The sequence below is a fragment of the Macaca nemestrina genome, chromosome 8 (assembly GCF_043159975.1).
Source record: "Macaca nemestrina isolate mMacNem1 chromosome 8, mMacNem.hap1, whole genome shotgun sequence".
NCBI classification, from domain to species: domain Eukaryota; kingdom Metazoa; phylum Chordata; class Mammalia; order Primates; family Cercopithecidae; genus Macaca; species Macaca nemestrina.
In genome coordinates, this window is record NC_092132.1 from 65,647,387 (window position 1) to 65,668,772 (window position 21,386).

The 21,386-nt window shown below is 44.1% G+C and overlaps 1 protein-coding gene and 1 long non-coding RNA gene across 4 annotated transcripts in view; one reads left to right on the plus strand and one right to left on the minus strand.

Moving 5' to 3' along the window:
• LOC139355818 (uncharacterized) overlaps nucleotides 1-13,157 on the minus strand; it is a 33,520-nt gene extending 20,363 nt beyond the window's left edge. The window contains exons 1-3 of the long non-coding RNA XR_011606938.1: nucleotides 13,072-13,157; nucleotides 3,792-3,856; nucleotides 1,057-1,183 (exon numbers count right to left, since the gene is read on the minus strand). This is a non-coding gene — a long non-coding RNA (uncharacterized lncRNA). The remainder of the gene's footprint in view (nucleotides 1-1,056; nucleotides 1,184-3,791; nucleotides 3,857-13,071) is intronic.
• Nucleotides 13,158-13,368: 211 nt separating this feature from the next.
• Nucleotides 13,369-17,255, plus strand: LOC105483541 (hes related family bHLH transcription factor with YRPW motif 1). 3 transcript variants are annotated; one of them, XM_011744421.3, is made up of 5 exons: nucleotides 13,369-13,705; nucleotides 13,971-14,046; nucleotides 14,171-14,266; nucleotides 14,530-14,611; nucleotides 15,495-17,255. In XM_011744421.3, the coding sequence occupies exons 1-5, from the start codon at nucleotides 13,617-13,619 to the stop codon at nucleotides 16,076-16,078; spliced, it is 927 nt and encodes a 308-aa protein (XP_011742723.2). In that variant the 5' UTR covers nucleotides 13,369-13,616; the 3' UTR covers nucleotides 16,079-17,255. The 3 variants fall into 3 exon arrangements, with proteins under 3 accessions (XP_011742723.2, XP_011742724.2, XP_011742726.2); XM_011744422.3 differs by having other exon boundaries at nucleotides 13,380-13,705; nucleotides 14,171-14,254; XM_011744424.2 differs by lacking the exons at nucleotides 13,369-13,705; nucleotides 13,971-14,046; nucleotides 14,171-14,266; nucleotides 14,530-14,611 and adding an exon at nucleotides 14,618-15,058.
• Nucleotides 17,256-21,386: the final 4,131 nt, after the last annotated feature.

Sequence of the window (21,386 nt, forward strand, 5' to 3'; positions counted from 1 at the left end):
GAAACTCCATGAGACGGGCCCCGGAATCTATGTTTTAATAGTCTTTCAGGTAATGTGTGCTGAAATTTGACAACTACTAATATAAATAGAAATTCTCCACTTTGGCTGCACATGGGAGACACTTGAGAACTTCAAAAACTACTGATGCCTGGGTTCACACCCCAAGAGATTATAATTTTAATTGTTTTGAGGTGTGGCCTATGAATTGAAGTTTAAAAAGCAAGCTCCCCAGATAATTCTAGTATGTGACCAAGTTGTGAATCATAGAGCAAAAACCGCAATTCCTAAAGTATGGTCCCAAATATCCAGCATCAGCATCATCTGGGAATTGTGTGAACTGCAAATTCCTGAGTCCACCCAGATCTGATTCACACACTCTAAGGGGGAGGGGGACCCCCAAATCTGTGTTTATTATTAAACTCTTCAAGTAATTCTAATGCTCACTAATAGTTGAGAACCACTGGTTTAAATATTGCAGTTCTAGGGTCTGAATATATATTCAATTTTTGGGGGTGGATCATTGTGCATTACAAAATTTTGAACTACAGGCCCTGGAGGAACACAGTTTCTCTGTTAAAATAATTTTTATATATTCTTAAATTCTCTTATCACCATTGTAATTTACACCTTAGTTTTGATTATTTTGCCTTTGTAGATTTGAAGGCTGATCTCATCTATGCTTTTGTCTTTTATTTGTTCATTTATTTAGGTTTCAGAGGTCTGAGCATTTCATTTTGACATAGGGGAAATAATGGCTTCCTTTCTTCTCTCTGGAGCCCTTCCCTTGGGAAACATTTTGAGAGTTCATGGTTTCTCAAGATAAGCAGCAACTGTCTTAAACATCAACCCATTACCATCAACAACAAAACCACCTAAAAATTCATATCGCTCAATTTAGGAATTTAACATATATCCTGAATTAATTAGGAAATTGCAAAGTTCTTATGTAAAAGAGCTTGGCTGAATTCAGAGATACATAGCTGAATACTGTATAACTCATCATGATCTTTTGATGGATAGCCTTGAAGCCAAGCAACTCCTTTCCTCCTCAGTTGCTTTCTATTAGAGCCAGGTTTCTCCATCAGCAAAGACAGATGGTTTTCTAGAGCAGTGATTCTCAATGTGTGGTCTCTGGGCCACCACCAGCAGCAGCGTCTCCTCCTCCAGGTGATTCTGATGGCTGCTACAAGTTGAGAACCAGTTTTAGAGCAAGAAAACTGGGAATGATTTTTGACTCACTACCTATCAGGGCAGTATTTTCTCCATCCAATAATATGCCAAGTATTGCTCAGTATGTTTTCATAATTCCTTTCCCTTATTCTTTCCATTCCTGAAGCCATAGGCTTAATCCAGGTTCATTCCTAGCAGATTCCCAACTCCAGGACTTTTTCCCTCTATGTGGGTATTCTTTTTATATCACCTCAACTATGTATGATGAACGTTCAAAGTCTCTTCCTTCTGTTTATAAACCTAACTAGATTGTCTTATTCCATTTCACATTCTTTGTCCTCATGGGCTTCATAATCACTTTCCAGCGGGCCATCCCACTCCTGCCCTGTTTTCTTATGAGGCTCCCTTCTCCTCAAGTATATGGCACAGACTACCACAACCCTCTCCTGCTTTCTCTCTGAACTCCATGAATGCTATAAATAAAGGTAATGGGAAAAATGTCAACAAAGTGCTCTTGGTCCATTGTACTGAAGTGTCTAATCCTGCACAATTCTTTCTTCAGTCATCATCTGTGAACATATTCTTTTTTTTAAGATGGAGTCTCACTCTGTCACCCAGGCTGGAGTGCAGTGGCGCAATCTTCTTGGCTCACTGCAACCTCCACCTCCTGGGTTCAAGCGATTCTCCTGCCTCAGCCTCCTGAGTAGCTGGGACTACAGGTACACGCCACCAGGCCCAGCTAACTTTTATATATATATATTTTTAAGTAGAGACGGGATTTCACCATATTGGCCAGGCTGGTCTCGAACTCCTGACCTTGTGATCTGCCCGCCTCGGCCTCCCAAAGTGCTGGGATTACAGGCATGAGCCACCATGCCCAGCCTATGAACATATTCTTACTCTCTGTCTTGCACTACAAAATGTGGGCCCCAGAGACCAGATTCCATGAGTAAACACATGAAAGAAGCAATATAAAAATTATTCCTGGAGATCAAGATGGAGAATCAGAGAGAAAATGCTGAAGAAGATGATACTATAATGTACTCTTGTTCAGTGTTCTCTAAGGTTTGTGATATGTGTATACATGTGGGCCCAAGAGTGTCTAATTCAAGAAGGCAGAGTATTTACAGTCTCCAATATATTGCCCGTGTTTAAAACATTAGCAACCATAAAGCAAGATCATGTGTTTTTGTGTGTACATGTGAAATTAAATCAATTCTAGTCAAATGTCAAGGAAAATAAAAACAAGCTCAGAAAGTGTTGCAAATGGGCAATAAATAGTACCAGGACAGTAAGATAAGTCTTTGTGTTTTAAACAAAAAATTTTAGAAGAAACAAAAGTGGTTTGAATTAAGTACTAAAAAAGTTTAACATGAACTGATAGCAGAGTAAAATTTTGGTTAGTGACCAATGTAAGGAATACCTATTAACATTTTCAGCTTTTTTAACACCAAAAAATATTAAACCAACTCTTAAAACTGGGTATCAAAATTATTTTACATATATTTTACAGAGAACAAAAACTTTTAACTCAGAGCTGTGAATTCTCAGAAAACTATGCTTGAAGGTTCAGTAGTTTTGATAAATCTTTTCAAAGGCACTTTAAATATTATTGTGCTAATGAGCATGGACTGAGACAATAACATGTGATGGCACATATAAGCAAAGACATATCGAGCTGTCTTCAAAACGGAATATATCTTGCTTTTTAAAAATTAGGCCAGGTGTGGTGGCTCATACCTGTAATTCCAGCATTTTGGGAGGCTGAGGCTGGTGGATCACTTGAGACCAAGAGTTTGACCTGCCTGGGCCACATGGAAAGATCACTGCTTCACAAAAATTTAAAAATATTGGCTGGGCATGGTGACATGTACCTGTCGTCCTAGCTACTCTGGAGGCTGAGGTGGGAGGATCACTTGAGCCCAGCAGTTTGAGGTTATAGTGAGCTATGATTGCACTATTGCAGTGTGGCCTGGGCAACAGAGGGAAACCCTCTCCCCCATCCCAGCTCCCAAAAAAAGAGAGAGAGATTATGGCATGTATTTGAAAAATTCTACCAACTCATCTTTCTGTCTCTATTACTTTCTTTCCTCAGTGGAAACATACATTACTTTTATTCTATATACTATGTGTTATAATTACTAAATACGGTGTTACAAACATAAAACCCAAACAGCTAAATTATGGAAGTATTTTTATAGTGTTTTTAGGGGGTAAAAGAAAAGGTGATTCAAGCACACAGTCTACTGAGATTCAAGGAAGTGAATTGTGGTCTTCAGCGTGTACTCTGAGGGAGGATGAGCATGCAGCCCGTTGCACTTGGGAAAGTTGTTCACAGAGGGACAGTTGCAAGGCTGGTGAAAGGAAACCCCAGGAACAATGAACTCTGGGGATCTGGCTTGAGAGGTAGATGGGTTGAAAGCCTAAAGGGGTCCTAGGCTTATTTGTATTGGGCATTGGTGATAGGGTCGGTAGGGCCGGTTTTTCACAGTGGGAATTTCCAGCAGAGACAAACCACCCCTTCCTTTCACTGTCATTTGACAAGAAGCTCAAAAGGCACAAGAACAGGAAAGAAAATTACAGACTGAAAATGCAAGCTTCTCTTAAATGGAGATACTCACCAGAAATACCAAGCTCTTTGTCATTTACTTGGAAAGAAACTTGTCTTATTTCTTTAACTTATCATCTATAATGGATTTGAAAAAGAAAAGTCATTGAAAAATAGAAATATATATATTGCTCTAAAAATAGGGCTTTTTAAGTGGCAAAAATTTGTATTTTTTATTTTGCTCCTTCAGTTACTGGCAAGTAAAATAGAATACATTCTAAAAGCTGGGAACCAGAACACTTAGCTATAACAAAAATGCCTACTTACAAAGACACATTAAGATTTTATACAAGTTTTGAAGTAGGAATTGTCTTAGCTCAGGCTGCCATAACAAAATGCTATAGACTGTGTGGTTGAAACAATAGAAATTTATTTTCTCATAGGTCTGCAGGCTGGAGGTCCAAGATGAAGGTTCCAGCATGGCCAGGTTCTGGTGAGGGCTCTCCTTCTAGCTTGCAGATGGCTGCCTTCTCACTGTGTCCTCACATGGGGCAGAGAGGGAGAGAGAGAGGGAAAGGAAGACAGAGGGAGAGGGACGGAAAGATGGCACTGGAAGAGAATGAATTAACTCTCTGGTGTCTCTTCTTATAAGGGCACTAGTCCCACTGTAAAGACCCCAGCCTCATGGCCTCATCTAAACCTAATTATCTCCCAAAGGCCCCAACTCCAAATGCTATTACATTGGGGGTTAGTGCTTCAACACATTAATTTTGGGGTAACACAATTCAGGAATGATATCTAAACATGTTTCACTTCTTTCATGTCTTGTAACTAGAATGTTACCTGGCCCCACTAGCCTTTGACTACAAATGAGGTCACATTAATGCCTAAATTCCAATGATTCTTAACCCTTCCTGCCAGACTATAGGACTTTGGCCCCTTTCTAAGTTTTCAGCCCCGCCTGGGTAATGCCTCATTGATGTTCAATGCTGTTTGTCAATGACATCTTCAACTTGACGGCCTGTGCACTGCCTCTGTAGCTAAGTCCCAGTCATCACCATGTACCCTCAGAGTGCCATTTGGCAGTGTGTATGCACATGTGTGTGGGGGGCATGGGGTGGTGGCACAGAATTAACCTGTCCCAGTTCTCTGCAGCATACTGTCACCTGGGCGCTGATGTAACATTATTATTATTGCTATTTTTTACTAGAATTATCTCCCATATAATAACTCCTTTGGCTTTTGGTCCTAAGCCTTTTCTCTAATGTGACTCAAAAATCTATCCTCTCAAGATAAAATATTTGCAAACTATGCGTCCAACAAGGAACTAATATCCAGAATTTACATGGAACTCAACAACAACAACAAGAAGAAACAAATAACACTATTGAAAAGCAGGCAAGGGACATGAATAAACATTTTTCAAAGAAGACATCCAAATGCACAACAGGCATATGAAATAATGCTCAACATAACTAATGATCAAAGAAATGCAAATTGAAGCCACAATGAGATATCATCTTACACTAGTCAGAATGGCTATTATTAAAAAGTCAAAAAATAACAGATGTTGGTGAGGATATAAAGAAAAGAGAACTCATATGCTGTTGGTGGGAATGTAAGTTAGTACAACTATGGAAAACTCTATGGAGGTTGCGCAAAGAACTAAAAAGTAACGACCATTTGATCCAGCAATCCCACTATTAGGTATATATTCAGGAAAAGAAATCATTATATCAAAAGGATACCTGCACACATATATTTATCACAGCACTATTTACAATAGCAAAAATATGGAATCAACCTAAGTGTCCATCAATGGATGATTGAATTAAAAAATGTGGTATATATACAGAGTGAAATACTATTCATCCATAAAAAATGAAATCATGTCTTTTGCAGCAATAAGGATGGAACTGGAGGCCATTCTCTTTAAGTGAAACAACTCAGAAACAGAAAGTCAGATGCTTGTTCTCACTTATAAATGGGAGCTAAATAATGTGTACACATGGACAAAGGGTGTGGAATGATAGACATAGGAGGCTCAGAAGAGTAGGGGAACGGAAGGGGGATGGGTGATGAGAAACTACTTACTGGGTACAATGTACATTACTTGAGTGATGGATACACTAAAAGTCAAGACTTCACCACCACACAATATAGCCATGGAACAGAATTGCAGTTGTACCCCTTAAATTTATACACTTTAAAGAAAAGGGAAAAAAATCTGTTCCCTCAATTCTTTTCTCCCTCCTTTCTGCCCTGTGCTCCTGAATCAAAAGGTAAATTAACAACAACAACAACAAAACCTTTTCAACTTAAAACCAAAGCTCCAGTGTGTATCAGTTCAGGCAAACAGATCACTTAGTGGATTAACAGCCCTCTAGTTTCAAAGACGTAGGTTCTGTGAATTCCAGTTTGGGGCTCACATGGAACTTCCTGCTATACTTTGAAGTTGCTTTTTTTTTTTTTTTTTCTAGTGGTGCCAAAGGCATATACTTTAAACTTTAATAATTTAAAATCATTTTGGATTTATTTATAATAAATATCTAAGAACATAAAAAGTAGTAAATTATGAAATACTTGAAAACCAAATCCAAAGAAGTCGTATACCCCAACTGTTGCAGTATTATCTCAGCATCCAGACTACCTAGGAAATAAGCCTTTACTTCCACTAAATGCAACTTGGTACAAGGTCCAGAGAGTGATATTCCCCAGCTTGCTTTTGTGACACCGTAAGATTTATCTCATGTATATCTAGAGCTGTCTTGGACGTGTAAAAATAAAAACTAGTTAAATTATTTAGAGTATGAAAATATTCTGCAAATTACTATTTTAATTAGTTTAATTGAGAAAAGTATGCTGTATGTTAATGTTTGTATCATTTTAACTGAGAAAAGAATACACTGTAAATTATTCTTTGAGGAAAAGAGGGTGTCATGGAATCAAACCAACGGCAGAGATTCAGATACAACTTTGGGCAAATCTCTTACTTCCTTTTGCATAGGTTTCCTTTTCTAAAACTGGAGAAAATAATACCTCCCTTTTCCTGGGTTGCTGTGAGAATTCAATCAGTTATATGTAAAGTTCTTAAAACCGTTCCTGGTATATGGTGCCATGAAGTGCTATGAAGGTGTTTGTTATTACAAGTATTTAAAAGGTATTACAAATTACTTTTAAGTAATTGGTCTCTTTGATTAATCAGCAAAGAACTTTCAGAAATAGAAAGTCAGATGCTTGCTCTCACTTACAAGTGGGAGCTAAATAATGTGCACACATGGACACAGAGTGTGGAATGATAGACATAGGAGACTCAGAAGGGTTAGGGGATGGGAGGGGAATGGGTGATGAGAAATTACTCAGCAAAAGTTATATTTCAGCACTTGACTTAGTAATAATTTGTATTAAGTTGGTTTTCACTTGTGATTAAATGTTTGTGGGTCAGTCGTCTTTAACCAAAAACAAAATGCATCCACCCTTATACTATGACAACTTCCCAAAGTGTGTTCCTTGATATGCCATTTCAATGGAATATTAGCACATTATATGAAAAAAAAAAAAAGATGCTGTAAGTGGCGAGTTTGGGAAGTGCTGGGTTAGACAAATGTAAATAAGGCTTCTTTACTAAGAATGTCTCTGAGCTTTTCATGCTGTAATGTGCACTGAGATCTTACAGGTAGTTTTCCAGATGTATTTGGAAACAGATTCTTTTATTTACAAAGCATCTTGAGAAATTAATGTTCTGTGAAATGTATGTTGGTATTTTAAATATATATATATATATTTTTAAAAAGATGGAGTTGCTCATTGTGAAGGAATTCACTGGTGGGCACAAGAGGCTCAGGAAGGCTCAGGGGAGAAGGCCAGGAGTTCCAAGCTTGATGGTCCAGCAAGGCTCAGGAAGAAGCATCCCGTATTCTTGTCATCATCATCATCGCCATAACTTAAAAGCATAAGGCATAACATTTGTTTGGCACTTGAAAAAAATGCTTTGTCTCATTTTGTCTTTTGAAAAGCAAAATGAACGCTGAGCTATTATTTTATAGATGAGGAAACTGAGGTTCAGAGGGTAAAGGTGTGGTGACAAGCTCAAGGTCACACAGCTAATAAAGAGTGACTTGAACCCAGGCAGGTGACTTGAAATCCCTTTTTCCACTGTACCATACCACTGCCTGTTAGGGTTCCAATTAAACAATTCCTTCAAGGCAAACACCAAGGCACCTCACATCTGACCTCAATTAGGAAAGCTAATAGTGGAAGTGCAGTTTTGCATAGCATGACATGCCACAAAGCAATCTGGTATTTGAGATGCTGCATCTAGAGAAAGCAGCAAGCATCAGGAACAAAGGAAAACTGGCACTTAGTCAAAATTCCTTGTGTTCTCATGAAGGAGCCACCTCTAAACACCATGAGTACACTCCTCACTTATACATGTATTTATAGCACTACATGCTCAGGAGATGTTTCTTAGATTCAAAAAGCACAACTTTCACTAATAATGAATAGCAGATGCTTATATTACTCAAAATAATCTAGTGCTCTTAACAAGAAGCACTGTTTCCTTCTCCTGATGTTAAAAGGATATTACTTTCTAGAGACTCTTTTAACATATCCAATTGGTACATAATTATTTATACTGCCTTTCAACCTCATTAGATGTATAACAAAGAGTATCAGAAGAAAACATAGAAGTAACTTAGTGCTCAGAGTTTATATGCTCATGTGCAGAGCAGGTATATTAAAAGTCAATAATAACAGATGTTGTTTATTGGGTGCTAACTAGTGGCCAAGTATTGTTGTAAAGTGCTTCATATAATTGGTCATATTTAATTTGTGACACTGGAAAGTAACTATTATTGATATCACCATTTTTTGTGTGTGTGTGAGATGGAGTCTCGCTCTGTTGCCCAGGCTGGAGTGCAGTGGTGTGATCTTGGCTCACTGCAACCTCCGCCTCCCAGGTTCAAGCAACTCCCCTACCTCAGCCTCCCGAGTAGCTGAGATTACAGGCGTGCGCCACCATGCCCGGCTAATTTTTGTATTTTTAGTAGATAAAAATATCTACTAAATTTCACCATATTGGTCAGGCTGGTCTTGAACTCGTGACCTCGTGATTCAACCACCTCGGCCTCCCAAAGTACTGGGATTACAGGCGTGAGCCACTGTGCCCAGCCAATATCACCATTTTACAGATAAGATTATTGAGGCTTAAATGTCATGTAGCTAAGAACTTGTGAGCAGCTTGATAGAGATTGTGGCTTTTCAGCCTGATTGCTCTAGGCCTGGCTCAGTGCCCAGCACAGACTAGGGGCTTTATACAAGTTTGTCAAGCAAGTACATAAGCAAGCAAGCCCTAAAGGTTTCAGCTAGCCACTGGCTGGCTTTACCTAAAGTTGTTTTGACAAAGACCTTTGCCTCAGAATGGATACAGCAATTAGACTAAGAGGTTAGAGAGAGAGGCAGCCCCTTCTTTCTCAGAGCTGCAGGTGTAGCCTTTGGTCCTCCTGAGCACCATGGCCCATGCCTGTTCAACTGAGATCACCTGCACCCGCCAGCAAACTGACAGAGACAGGGCCTCATGAAGGGTATCCAAGTAGGGACCTCCACAGTGGCCAAAGCTCTCATGAATGAATAGTTGACAATATGGCGTTTCCTCCAGGGCAGTCTCACACACAGCTACTGCTTGCACCCCTTCCAACAAGCTGACCACCCTAAGCCTCGTTCACAGAGAAACGCTGCAGCTGGAGTTTGAGGATGAGCTGTTTCTTCCTGGAGGTTCTACCACTTTTCCTCTGGGGAGGCCTCCACCTGGGCCTGGCCTTGCTAGTGAATTCCTAAATCTGGAGTAGTGTCTTTCTCTTCCAGGACATCTGGAGTATCTCTTCGGCAAGGGAATGCAGATAAAAGCAGCCTGCAGAGTGGTAAGTTAAGTAACTGAACCCAGACTCTACAAACAAGGCAAGAAAATGGGCCTTTGAGTGAAATAAAAAAGGGTGATTCTTCAGGACAGATGAATTATAAAAGGCAACACTTGCCCACTTCCCCACCCTCAAATGGTAAAAAGGTCCTTTTCTTGAGGGGCCAGGCCTGGGCAGTCCCATGTAAGCTTCAGAATGGGTCAATTTGCAGGAGGTACCTTGCATTCAGGGTAGCAAAGACGTTAAAAGTCGTTCTTTGCTCAAAGCCTCCAGGGGTAAATCCCCTCTACATAGCAGATGGGAGAAAATTGGGCCTGGTGCCCTCAGTGTAACTCTCTCCTCTGATCCTACCACTCATGGGAGGGGTCTCCACCCCTTCCTTCCTGGTTATTACTGAACCACCTAGTTCACCTCTTCTTGATCTTAAGTCCCTTCCAAACACAGAACAGGCCTTCCCAGACCTCATAAAGAATCCTCACCCCCTTGTTTTTCCTTACCAAGGAGTGCTTCCAAGCATTGGAGCATCCATAACTATTTTATTGTGTATTCTCTGTCTTCTCCCTAGGATGTGAGTTCTAGGAGTGCAGGCTGGATGACTTTTGGGTCACCTTTGTATTTTCAGGCCCTAGCACAGCACATGGCACATAGAAGAATACGTATTTATTGGAAGCATTGAAAAATCAGAGTCAAAGTTAAGAAGCAGGACAACCTCATTTTTAATTTTTTTAGAGACAGTCTCCTTTTGTTACCCAGGCTGGAGTGCTGTGGCATGATCATAGCTCATTGTAGCTTCAACCTCCTGGGCTCAAGCCTCAGCCTCCAGAGTAACTAGGACACTGGCCACCATGCCCGGTTAATTTTTAAATTTTTTCTAGAGATGGGGATCTTGCCGTGTTGCCCAGTCTGGCCTGGCACTCCTGGCCTCACGCAAAACTCCCACCTCAGCTCCCTAAGAAGTTAGGACTATAGGTGCATGCCATGCCTGGGTAATTTTTAATTTTCTTTTTTAAGAAATAGGGGTCTTGCTATGTTGCCCAGGCTGATCTGGAGCTCCTGGACTCAAGCAATCCTCCTGCCTGGGCTCTCAAAGCGTTAGGATTACAGGTGTGAGCCACTGCGCCTGGCCATAGAGAACCTCCTTTTTGACAGAAAAGTAATCATGAACATGTGAGCAATATTTCATTTGGATGCCAGTGTAGAGTTAAGCATCCCTAACCCCACCTGGTCTCATCTCACTCAACATCTGCAGCTTGTCTATGCCTCTCCACAGCAGCAGAAATGGGCCAAGCAGGAAAGGCTGACTCACTGTAGGTGCCAGAGGCAGGGAAAATTTAGAGCCAGAGGGGAAGTAGACACACTGGTTCTGGGGAAGGGTGGCCTGTCCCTTTGGGGAAATAAATTGAAGGTCAGAGGGACTTCTGGAAGGCAGAGGAGAGCAGGTGGGGTGGTTTCCTATGCCTGAACCATCAGGTTCTGGGAGGGAAGAGGCAGGGAGCAGTGATGGATGCCCTGGACTGAAGACTGGGAGGGCCAGGAAGGAGCCTTAAAATTTGCACTTCCAGAGAGAAAGCCGGGTGGTGGGATTGACCTTGGACTGACAACTGACAGGCAGCATGTGGTGGAGTTTCAGGAAGCCAGAGGTCTGGGGTGCCAGCAACAACAAACCCAGGATGGCTGATGGAAGGGCCCAGCCTAGACAGGGAAGCAGAGGGGCTGCATGGAAGGGCTGAGGGCTGGAGGTGATGTGAAGTAGTATAAGCTTCAGTGGGAGCCAGGAGGTTGTATTTCCAGTGTGTGTGGAGGGGTGGAGGGGAGGGGGTACCCAGAGGGGAACTATGGATTAGGCCCAGGCCGGCCATTCAGAGTGCTTGGCATCCAGGGTGTGTTAAGATGGCACTGAGGCCGGGTGCGGTGGCTCACGCCTGTAATCCCAGTACTTTGGGAGGCCAAGGCAGGCGGATCACCTGTGGTCAGGAGTTTGAGACGAGTCTGGCCAACATGGTGAAACTTCGTCTCTACTAAAATTACCAAAAACAATTAGCTGAGCATGGTGGCCCGCGTCTGTAATCCCAGCTTCTGGGGAGGCTGAGGCAGGAGAATCGCTTGAATCGCTTGCAGTGAGCCGAGATCGCAGCACTGCACTCCAGCCTGGGAGACAGAGCGAGACTCTATCTCAGAAAAAGGAACAGAGAAAAAGAGAAAGAAAGGGGGGGGGGAGAGAGAGAGAGAAAGAAAGAAAAGAAAAGAAAAGAAAAGAAAAGAAAAGAAAAGAAAAGAAAGAAAGATGGCATTGAGATCAATAAGGAAGTCTAGAAACCAGGAAGCATTTTGCAAAGAGAAAAGCCTTTTGTTATCCTCACCGGTAGGTACTAAGCTTTCCCTCACAAACAGGACTACAACCTCCAGAGTGGATCTGAGACGAATGCGAATTGCTCTGCACGTTTGTAAGGGACAGAAGACCGGATTTTCAAATTTAAAACAACCATTCTGTTTCTGGAATCAGAAATCAGTTTCGAGATTTACAACTGTATTTAAAAAAAATCTGTCTTCTTGGTGGACTCGGGGGCGACTTCACGTAGCAGCCAGTACACGCCACGTCAAGCCACCGAAGCCAGAGGTGTGTGTCTGGGGCCAGAGACGTGCATTCCCTCAGCAAGGCCGGCCTCAGACGCAAACGCCAGCACCGCCACCCTGTCGCCCGCCGAGAGGATCTGGCCGCCAAAGCCGGGGGTGGGGGGGGTGGGGGGGGAGGTGTGCAGAGACAACAAAAAACCCCAGCATAATGATTATCCCCAGGGACCGTTGGTTTTTTTTTTCCCCCCCCAAGTCAGCCGAGAAAACAAGTGCTCCACTTCCCCGGAAATGAGATGCACAGGGGTATTCATTCCATCCCGCGGCTGGGAAGCCCCTGCGGAAACGAGTCTGGCTGCATGTGCGGCCTCGGTCCCAGAAATCCAAAAAGAGCGTTCCCTGAGCCCACAGCTTGCTCCTCCATGTGACCGCCCCTGGACTGGTGGCCACTGTGGACGCGCCCGGCGCCCCTTTCCCCGCGGGATCCGCGGAGCCGCAGGCGCGCGGCCTGGCCAGGTGCACCCGGCACAGCCCCGCCAACAGCGCGCGCCTCCAGCCGCCGGGAACTGGCGGCCACGCGGGCGAGATTTACGGTGGCGCTAGGCGGCGGCTTCCGAGGCCGGCCGGCGCCCAGGCTCCGATTACAGGTTCACACTGGGGGCCCGGCCCGCAGCCGCCCAGCCCCCGCCGGCGCGCCCTCGCGCGGCCCGGCTCCCCGCCTGCCCATTCTTCTCCATTCATGCGGACGCCCAGCGCCGCCGCCGCCGCCAGCGCGGCCGCCGCCGTCGCCGTCGCCGGCCGCCCGGATTGGCTGGCGGCCGCGGCGCCGGCACTTTCCCACGGCCCGCGGCGCGTGCGGCTCGCCGGAGGCGCTGCAGGCGCGGCCCTGGCGCGCGGCCAGGCCAATCGGGGCGCGCGGGGCGCGCGGGGCGGGGAGGGGCCGCGGCCGCCGGCGGGCTTGTGTCCCGGCCCGGCCTCCCGCACCTCCTCCTTCGCCTGAGTGCAGGCCGGGCAGAGCCCCCGCCGAGCCGACGCACCGCCGCGGGGCAGGGGAGGGCGCGAGGGCGGGGGCGCGGTCCGCTCGCGCCCTCGGCCTCGCTCCCGCCCCTCCCCGGAGCGGCTGCCAGTCAGCGGCGAAGAAACCGGATTGGCTGGGGGGCGGCTGTTGCCCTGGAGCTGCCGCCCCGCCTCTCCGCCCCCTCGCCCGCCTTCTCCGCTCCCCCGCCCTCCTCAGGGCCCTGGGAAGGGGCTCAGCGTGGGAAAGGATGGTTGAGTTTTAACCAGAGGCAAAGCGTGAGCGGGATCAGTGTGTGCTGAACGCGAGCAGCCGAGCGCGGAGACGTGCCGCTGTAGTTAACTCCTCCCTGCCTGCCGCGCCGACCCTCCCCTGGATCCTCCGGGCAGCCAGCATGAAGCGAGCTCACCCCGAGTACAGCTCCTCGGACAGCGAGCTGGACGAGACCATCGAGGTGGAGAAGGAGAGTGCGGACGAGAATGGGTGAGCTGGCGGCGGCGGAGCGGAGCCAGAGCGGGAGGCGAGTGCAGGCCCGCCGCGGTGACAGCGGGCGGGGACCCTTGGCGCGCCGGTGCTCTGCGCTGACCTCCGCGCGTCGGCAGCCCGCGGCCAGGGAACCCCTGGGTGCCTTCCAGCCCAAGTGGCAAAAAAGTCTGAGTGCGGGGAGGGTGTGGGGGGCGACCTCTCAGGTCACCTCTCCTCGTTTAACGGCGATTTCAGTTTTTGTTTGTGCTTTTTCTCTTTTCAGAAACTTGAGTTCAGCTCTAGGTTCCATGTCCCCAACTACGTCTTCCCAGATTTTGGCCAGAAAAAGACGGAGAGGAGTGAGTCTCTTTACAATCTCGTTTTATTTTTGTTATTAATTAACGGAAATAACCACCTTTTTTTGTATTTGAAATTTACAGTCGTCATGGTAATACCTTTCTTTGTTTTGCTTGCCTTCTGCAGATAATTGAGAAGCGCCGACGAGACCGGATCAATAACAGTTTGTCTGAGCTGAGAAGGCTGGTACCCAGTGCTTTTGAGAAGCAGGTAATGGAGCAAGTAGGTAAAGCTCTCAGCGTCGCTGTCCGCACCTTCTCAATCTTCCCTCCATTAATCTCATCCGCCTTGGAAAATAGCTGTGTTGCTTGTGCCTAGATGAATTCGTACAGATGCCAGCGTATTTTGTGAAGACAACTGATTTTTCTTTAGTCCATACTTTACGCTTTACAAAGCATATATCTTTGTATGTATGTTTGCATATTTTAAGTTGTTCCCCAAAGGAACTTGTGCCAAATCAATCTTTTTGCCATTCTCATCTTTAGGGATCTGCTAAGCTAGAAAAAGCCGAGATCCTGCAGATGACCGTGGATCACCTGAAAATGCTGCATACGGCAGGAGGGAAAGGTACATCTCCTAGACCTAGTGGGGGCTCTGAGTGGTTGGCATAGAGTGAGCAGCGACTGAAGGCCAGGATTGGTGCAGTAGCTGCCTGATTTTTCTTTGGGGGTGGGGAGACAACAGTGTGTGGTGTGTGCAGTTCCCTGTCAGTACATTTTCAAATGCACATAGAATCTTCTCCAGTGAATTCACCACCCCAACTCTCTGCAGATTGAACTAGTGCATCTTTTGGAAAATACCTATTACTTGTGAGGTCTTCAGAAGTTGTGACAGCCCTGATTCAGATCAGGTAGCTCTCACATTTGTCCATTGCTATTTTGAGAAAAAGCATTTAAAAACAATATGTGGTCTTATTTTGGTATATGGGATTTAAAAAAAAAATGCGCTGCCACATGCCTCTTGAGGAAAGAAATGTATTGCGGTTAAGTAGAGGAAACCTAACAGGAGACCAAGGTCTGTGTGTCTGTCTCCAGCAGGAAAATGCTTTACTGAGGTCCAAGTGCCTAAAAGCTCCACGATGATAACTTACATCTGTGTGTCTAATGAATTTCACTGCTCTGTGGTTTCTCTGTCCTTGATGTATTTTTTGTTGTTGTTGAGGGAAAACATGAAAGGAATGAGCATAGTTTCATCTGCTGGTAGGGTATAATTCCAATTTCTGCTCTGCAGCTTCTAATTGGGCTTTGAACTTGCATTAGCAAACACATTCTGCTTATGCTGATTAATGCAAAGATTTTGGTCGACTCCAAAATATTTAGATTTTCGGAAGAACCCTTGACTGTCGTGTTTTAAGGGATGCAGGTATCTGCCAGGAAGGGCTGTCTCTGGGACTGAAGAAATGCGGGAATCGGGCAAAGCCCTGAGATTTTTCTTTTGTTCTTTTCCTTAGGCTACTTTGATGCGCACGCCCTTGCTATGGACTATCGGAGTTTGGGATTTCGGGAATGCCTGGCAGAAGTTGCCCGTTATCTGAGCATCATTGAAGGACTAGATGCCTCTGACCCGCTTCGAGTTCGACTGGTCTCACATCTCAACAACTACGCCTCCCAGCGGGAAGCCGCGAGCGGCGCCCACGCGGGCCTCGGACACATTCCCTGGGGGACTGCCTTTGGACATCACCCGCACATCGCTCACCCGCTGTTACTGCCCCAGAACGGCCACGGCAACGCGGCCACCACGGCCTCACCCACGGAACCGCACCACCAGGGCAGGCTGGGCTCAGCACATCCGGAGGCGCCTGCTTTGCGAGCGCCCCCTAGCGGCAGCCTCGGACCGGTGCTCCCTGTGGTCACCTCCGCCTCCAAACTGTCGCCGCCTCTGCTCTCCTCAGTGGCCTCCCTGTCGGCCTTCCCCTTCTCTTTCGGCTCCTTCCACTTACTGTCTCCCAATGCATTGAGCCCTTCAGCACCCACGCAGGCTGCAAACCTTGGCAAGCCCTATAGACCTTGGGGGACGGAGATTGGAGCTTTTTAAAGAACTGATGTAGAATGAGGGAGGGGAAAGTTTAAAATCCCAGCTGGGCTGGACTGTTGCCAACATCACCTTAAAGTCGTCAGTAAAAGTAAAAAGGAAAAAGGTACACTTTCAGATAAATTTTTTTTAAAGACTAAAGGTTTGTTGGTTTACTTTTTTCTTTTTTAATGTTTTTTTCATCATGCCATGTATTAGCAGTTTTTAAAAACTAGTTGTTAAATTTTGTTCAAGACATTAAATTGAAATAGTGAGTATAAGCCAACACTTTGTGATAGGTTTGTACTGTGCCTAATTTACTTTGTAAACCAGAATGATTCCGTTTTTGCCCCAAAATTTGGGGAATCTTAACATTTAGTATTTTTGGTCTGTTTTTCTCCTTGTATAGTTATGGTCTGTTTTTAGAATTAATTTTCCAAACCACTATGCTTAATGTTAACATGATTCTGTTTGTTAATATTTTGACAGATTAAGGTGTTGTATAAATAATATTCTTTTGGGGGGAGGGGAACTATATTGAATTTTATATTTCTGAACAAAGCGTTGACAAATCAGATGATCAGCTTTATCCAAGAAAGAAGACTAGTAAATTCTCTGCTTCCTATAGCAGAAAGGTGAATGTACAAACTATTCGTGGCCCTGAATCCATCTGACCAGCTGCTGGTGTCTGCCAGGACTGGCAGTTCTGATTTAGTTAGGAGAGAGCCGCTGATAGGTTAGGTCTCATTTGGAGTGTTGGTGGAAAGGAAACTGAAGGTAATTGAATAGAATACGCCTGCATTTACCAGCCCCAGCAATGCAGTGAATTTTTAATCACACGGATCTCAAATTCACAAATGTTAACATGGATAAGTGATCATGGTGTGCAAGTGGTCAATTGAGTAGTACAGTGGAACCTGTTAAATGCATAACCTAATTTTCCTGGAACTGCCATGTTTTCTTTTAACTGGAAATTTTTATGTGAGTTTTCCTTTTGGTGCATGGAACTGTGGTTGCCAAGGTATTTAAAAGGGCTTTCCTGCCTCCTTCTCTTTGATTTATTTAATTTGATTTGGACTATAAAATATCATTTTTCAGGTTTATTCTTTTAGCAGGTGTAGTCAAACGACCTCCACTGAACTGGGTTTGACCTCTGTTGTACTGATGTGTCGTGACTAAATAAAAAAGAAAGAACAAAGTATTCTGTGGTGTATGTCTTACATACCTTGGCCTTTCCCCCTCTTGGCTAAGAAAAGATAAACTTTCCTTGGTTTTCATTTTGCCTGATTGGTTTGTATGTTTACCAGTTTCATTATTCTTGGACTTCTAAACTGTGAATTCGTGCCATTGAATAAGGTGACTTCATTACAATGCAGAGCTTTGCCCTGCCTCCCACAAGGGGACATAGCCCTTTTGCTCTTACGTCAGATGATCTGGCCCTCAACTGGCCATCTGTGGATTAGGAAAGCTGAAATCAGACTGAGACTTACAGGGGTGGAAAGGAGCCTGGGTGAAATATTGTAAAACCGTGTTGACTATTTGACAAATATTTACTCAGAGTACCTACTGCGTGCTCATTTCTATGCGAGAGGATGGAAATTTCTTTCTTTTATTTATTTTTTTAAATGGCAAAACAAGAAGACCCAAATGTTGCTATCCCTGAGACCCTGTGCAGGGTCTTGGGAATCTGTGGTCTGATGAGCAGTGTCAGGCTGTCATTCTGCACCTGCACAGCTCCAGGAGTCTTCACTGGTCTTATTTCCAAGGAATTTAACTCTTTAGTTGCACTGGACTCCTGAGCTGTGTAGTGAGGAAGCTGACATATGCTTTAGGTTAGAACAAAACACTGCCAGCATGGAGGACATATTCAGGGCCCCAGGGGAGAGGAGTGTCTTCCCATTGCCTTAAAAGTAGCCCTCTGCCAATTAAGGAGTGTTCCTAAGGAGTTCGCCTTGATCCTGAGGGCGGTGGGGAGGAGAAGGAGAAAACTCATGCTGGCAGATGATGAAATAAAGCCTTCCTTTTCTTTGCCCAAACATGGAGCTCCTCCTCCCATCTGGTGAAAAAACACAGTCAAAAGGCAAAGAGAAGTTTGGACTTTGAATTTGAGCATCGACTTCTGTGTCCCTGTGAAGGGATGGGAGACTGTGGCATTTTTGTGATTGTGGGTTTCCAATCCCTTCAAAGCTTTCTCTGCATGGCCTCAGACGTTGATCCCTCTGGTGATGCACAGCTCTGCTCTCAGCATTGCCTGTGCCACGCAGACACTCTTTCTGTCATAAGGCTGTGATGGAAAGTGTTATGCTAATTTCTGCCAAGTGTCAGTTTAATTTTAGCAACCGCAATTTCCAATGACATTACAGCATTACTGAACAGCATTGTACTTCGACTATCTCTTACTGTTACATGGGTTTAGATGGCTGCTAATGTGGTAAGAAGTGAAGCCTCTTGTTTGCTGGCTATGCTGAAAGAGCTGTGGGACTGTAAAACATGTAGCATGTTCCACTTGTCTCATCAATGATAGCTATATCTGGTTAGTACTTTTTTCTTTTAGCGGGAGGCCTGGCAGATCATTTCCAGATCACATACTTTTCCATGGAAATATTCTGGTTTCTTTTCAAGCCCTTTCAAGGTGAAAAGTATCTGAGGATGGTGCAGGTGGAGTGTGAGCTTCCTAGGAAGCAGGATGGAGTATGACTACGTACCAATAGTGTATAGAAAAATTAATCTAGGAAAACTGACATTTCTATTTGGAATTGATGCAACAAGGAAAAAATAACACCAGGGTTATCAGGGCCAGCATATTTTTTGTATTATATGTACATTTATAATGCATCTACCAGTGTAAACAAAATTTTTTCAGAGAATGCATAAGTTTACCTTATAAGGAAAATAAATAATTGGTTATAAAGAATCTTGAAGGGCCTCAATAATTACTGATTTATTTTCATGTAATGTATTACCGTGAATTAATATGATGAAGTAGATAGATGGGCAGAATTCTTGTATGTAAAAAAGCCTCTAAAAATCCAAGAAATAATTGTTTCCAATTTATTCAGTCTAGTTAAATTAGGATGTGATTTTTATCCAGGTTTTCATTGCTCTACTCTGTGACTCACAAAAATCATGATATTTTAAATATAGATTACTTAAATTTGAAATCCCTCAGGAAATGTTTTATCTCCTAGTTATACTTTTCCCCAGTCCTTCCCATCTATACCAGTATCATAGCTTTGATGCCTTCATTAGTTTCTAGTGATGATTTATAATTAAAATCACTTCAGAGCTAATATCATCTGAGATACTGCTTCAAATGTGGCCCAATTTCATTCACAACTGGAGTCCCAGGGAATGAGAGCATCTTGGAAAGGGGACCAGAATCTTGGCTCCTACTTTTATCTAATTGGGTGACACTGGATAAGTCATTATGATTCTCTGAACCCCACTTTCCTCATCTGTCAAATAAAGTGGCTGGACTGGGTGAGGGTCCCAGGTGCATGTGACAGGGACAGGCACTACCGGGGAGGAATGCAGTGGTATCAGGTGAGTGATGACCCAGGGAGGACATCACATGTTCCTAGCACCCATTCTGTCTCCAAGTCTGGCTGAAGGGTCTCGCCAATTGTTCTTATGCAGAAATTTTAGTCCAGCGTTAGCAGATCTCTCAAGTTTCCAAGGGCATCTCCAAATTTGAATTTTTTATGTGAAATTGTCCAATTTTTATTGGTGGGTCATTAATTCACCAAAACCTGTCTTCCAGCAAGACTGAACCATGGGCAACAACTATTTCTCAGCTTCCAGGGCTCTAAACTGAATGACTCTCTGGAGGGCTAGAATTTTCTAATATCTTTGTCATCCATGTTTGAATACGCTACAATAAATGGGTAAACATAAGCTAAAATAAAATCAACACTGTAGTCATCAGGCAGCTGTAGGTGATACCATGTAAAGATTATGTACAGAGTTTTTAAAAAAATTACTTCTGGGTTGTGCAATTTCCTCAAGGTAAAATAAAGCAAGGAGAAAGGTTTCTGCTTCACAGAAACCTCTTCCAAAGGTGTTCTCGACTGGGTCCTTGTGTTCCCTTTACCAAGGAAGAAGACGAGTTCTCAGCCTGGCAGCCTGAAATGAAAGCGCGAGTGTGTAGTTCATTTGTGACTCAGCACACTGAAGCACTAAAAGGCGCCATCTGATTTCAGGAAGTAAGACGTCTCAGCAAAAAGCAAGCTGTTTTGAACTTCAACTTGAAATATAATGCCTGCCTTGATCTTGATGAGCTGCAGGGCTTTTCTCTCAGATCCTTCAGTGTTCTGCTCTGGGGTGGGGGTGGGGAGAGGCGAGAAGAAAGCCAAGGAAAAAGAAACCCAGGCCTTTCTTTTTGAGCTGTCTGTAGGTATTGACAGGCACTTGCCACAGAACTGTTCCCCCGAGTCTGTAAATCCCAGCAAAATTCACGGTAAACAAATGTCCCTAAGAAATGGGTCTGAGGAACACAGACAGGTTTCTGGATTTTGCGTTTACCCCCTGCCACATTATGCTTCTTTATAGTTTGGCTGTAACATTTCCCATTGAATTTACTCCTATGGTGATATTTTTTGTTACTGTCAAGTTAAAAGACCATGCGTAAATTGGAAAACTCTTAGTCATAGATTGTTGGTAGGTTATCTGTGGCTTGATGTAGCAGAAGAGACTTGAAAACGTTATATTTTAGCCAGAAAGAGACTAGTGGTTACCTCTGATAGAGTTGATACCTAAACAGTTTCTGTAGCTACTTTTAGTTTTGTTTGTTTTTTTAAAATACCTCCCCCAAGCATGGTTTTGTATCTGGTGCTTAGGAATATTCCATAAATGCAGCACTGAATCATAAAATTAAAGAATGACATATCTGAGACTTTGGTCATCCTCTTTGACCTCATTTCCTACCACTCACCCCTCCTCACTGCTCCAGCCACACTTGCTCTCTGCTGTTGTGGGAACGTGCTCTACATGTTTACATATCCAGGCCTTTGCACTGGCCATTCCCTCTGCCTGGAATGCTTTTCCCCCAGTGGTCTGCTAACCTATCTGTAATCTCTACTCTACTTGGGGCTCTGCTCAAAGGTCACCTTCCCACCAGGTCTTTCCTTACAACTCTATTTGAAGCAATCATCCCACTCTCACTCTCTCATCCCCACATTCGCCTCTCCCACCTGCCTTTCTTCTTTTGTTTATCTCCACCGTACCCAGCATGATCTGACCGAATAAATATTTCATTGACTATTTGTTTATTGTCTGTTTTTGCCTGGTTTGTTCACTTCTACAGTTCTGTCACTTAAAATTGTCTAGCACATTA

Excerpts from the sequence above, each read along its gene's own strand:
- LOC105483541 (XM_011744421.3), top strand. The coding sequence starts at position 13,617 with ATGAAGCGAGCTCACCCCGAGTACAGCTCCTCGGACAGCGAGCTGGAC. Across the intron at positions 14,047-14,170 it reads CCAGAAAAAGACGGAGAGGA|ATAATTGAGAAGCGCCGACG; the intron begins GTGAGTCTCTTT and ends TGCCTTCTGCAG. Across the intron at positions 14,612-15,494 it reads GCATACGGCAGGAGGGAAAG|GCTACTTTGATGCGCACGCC; the intron begins GTACATCTCCTA and ends TCTTTTCCTTAG.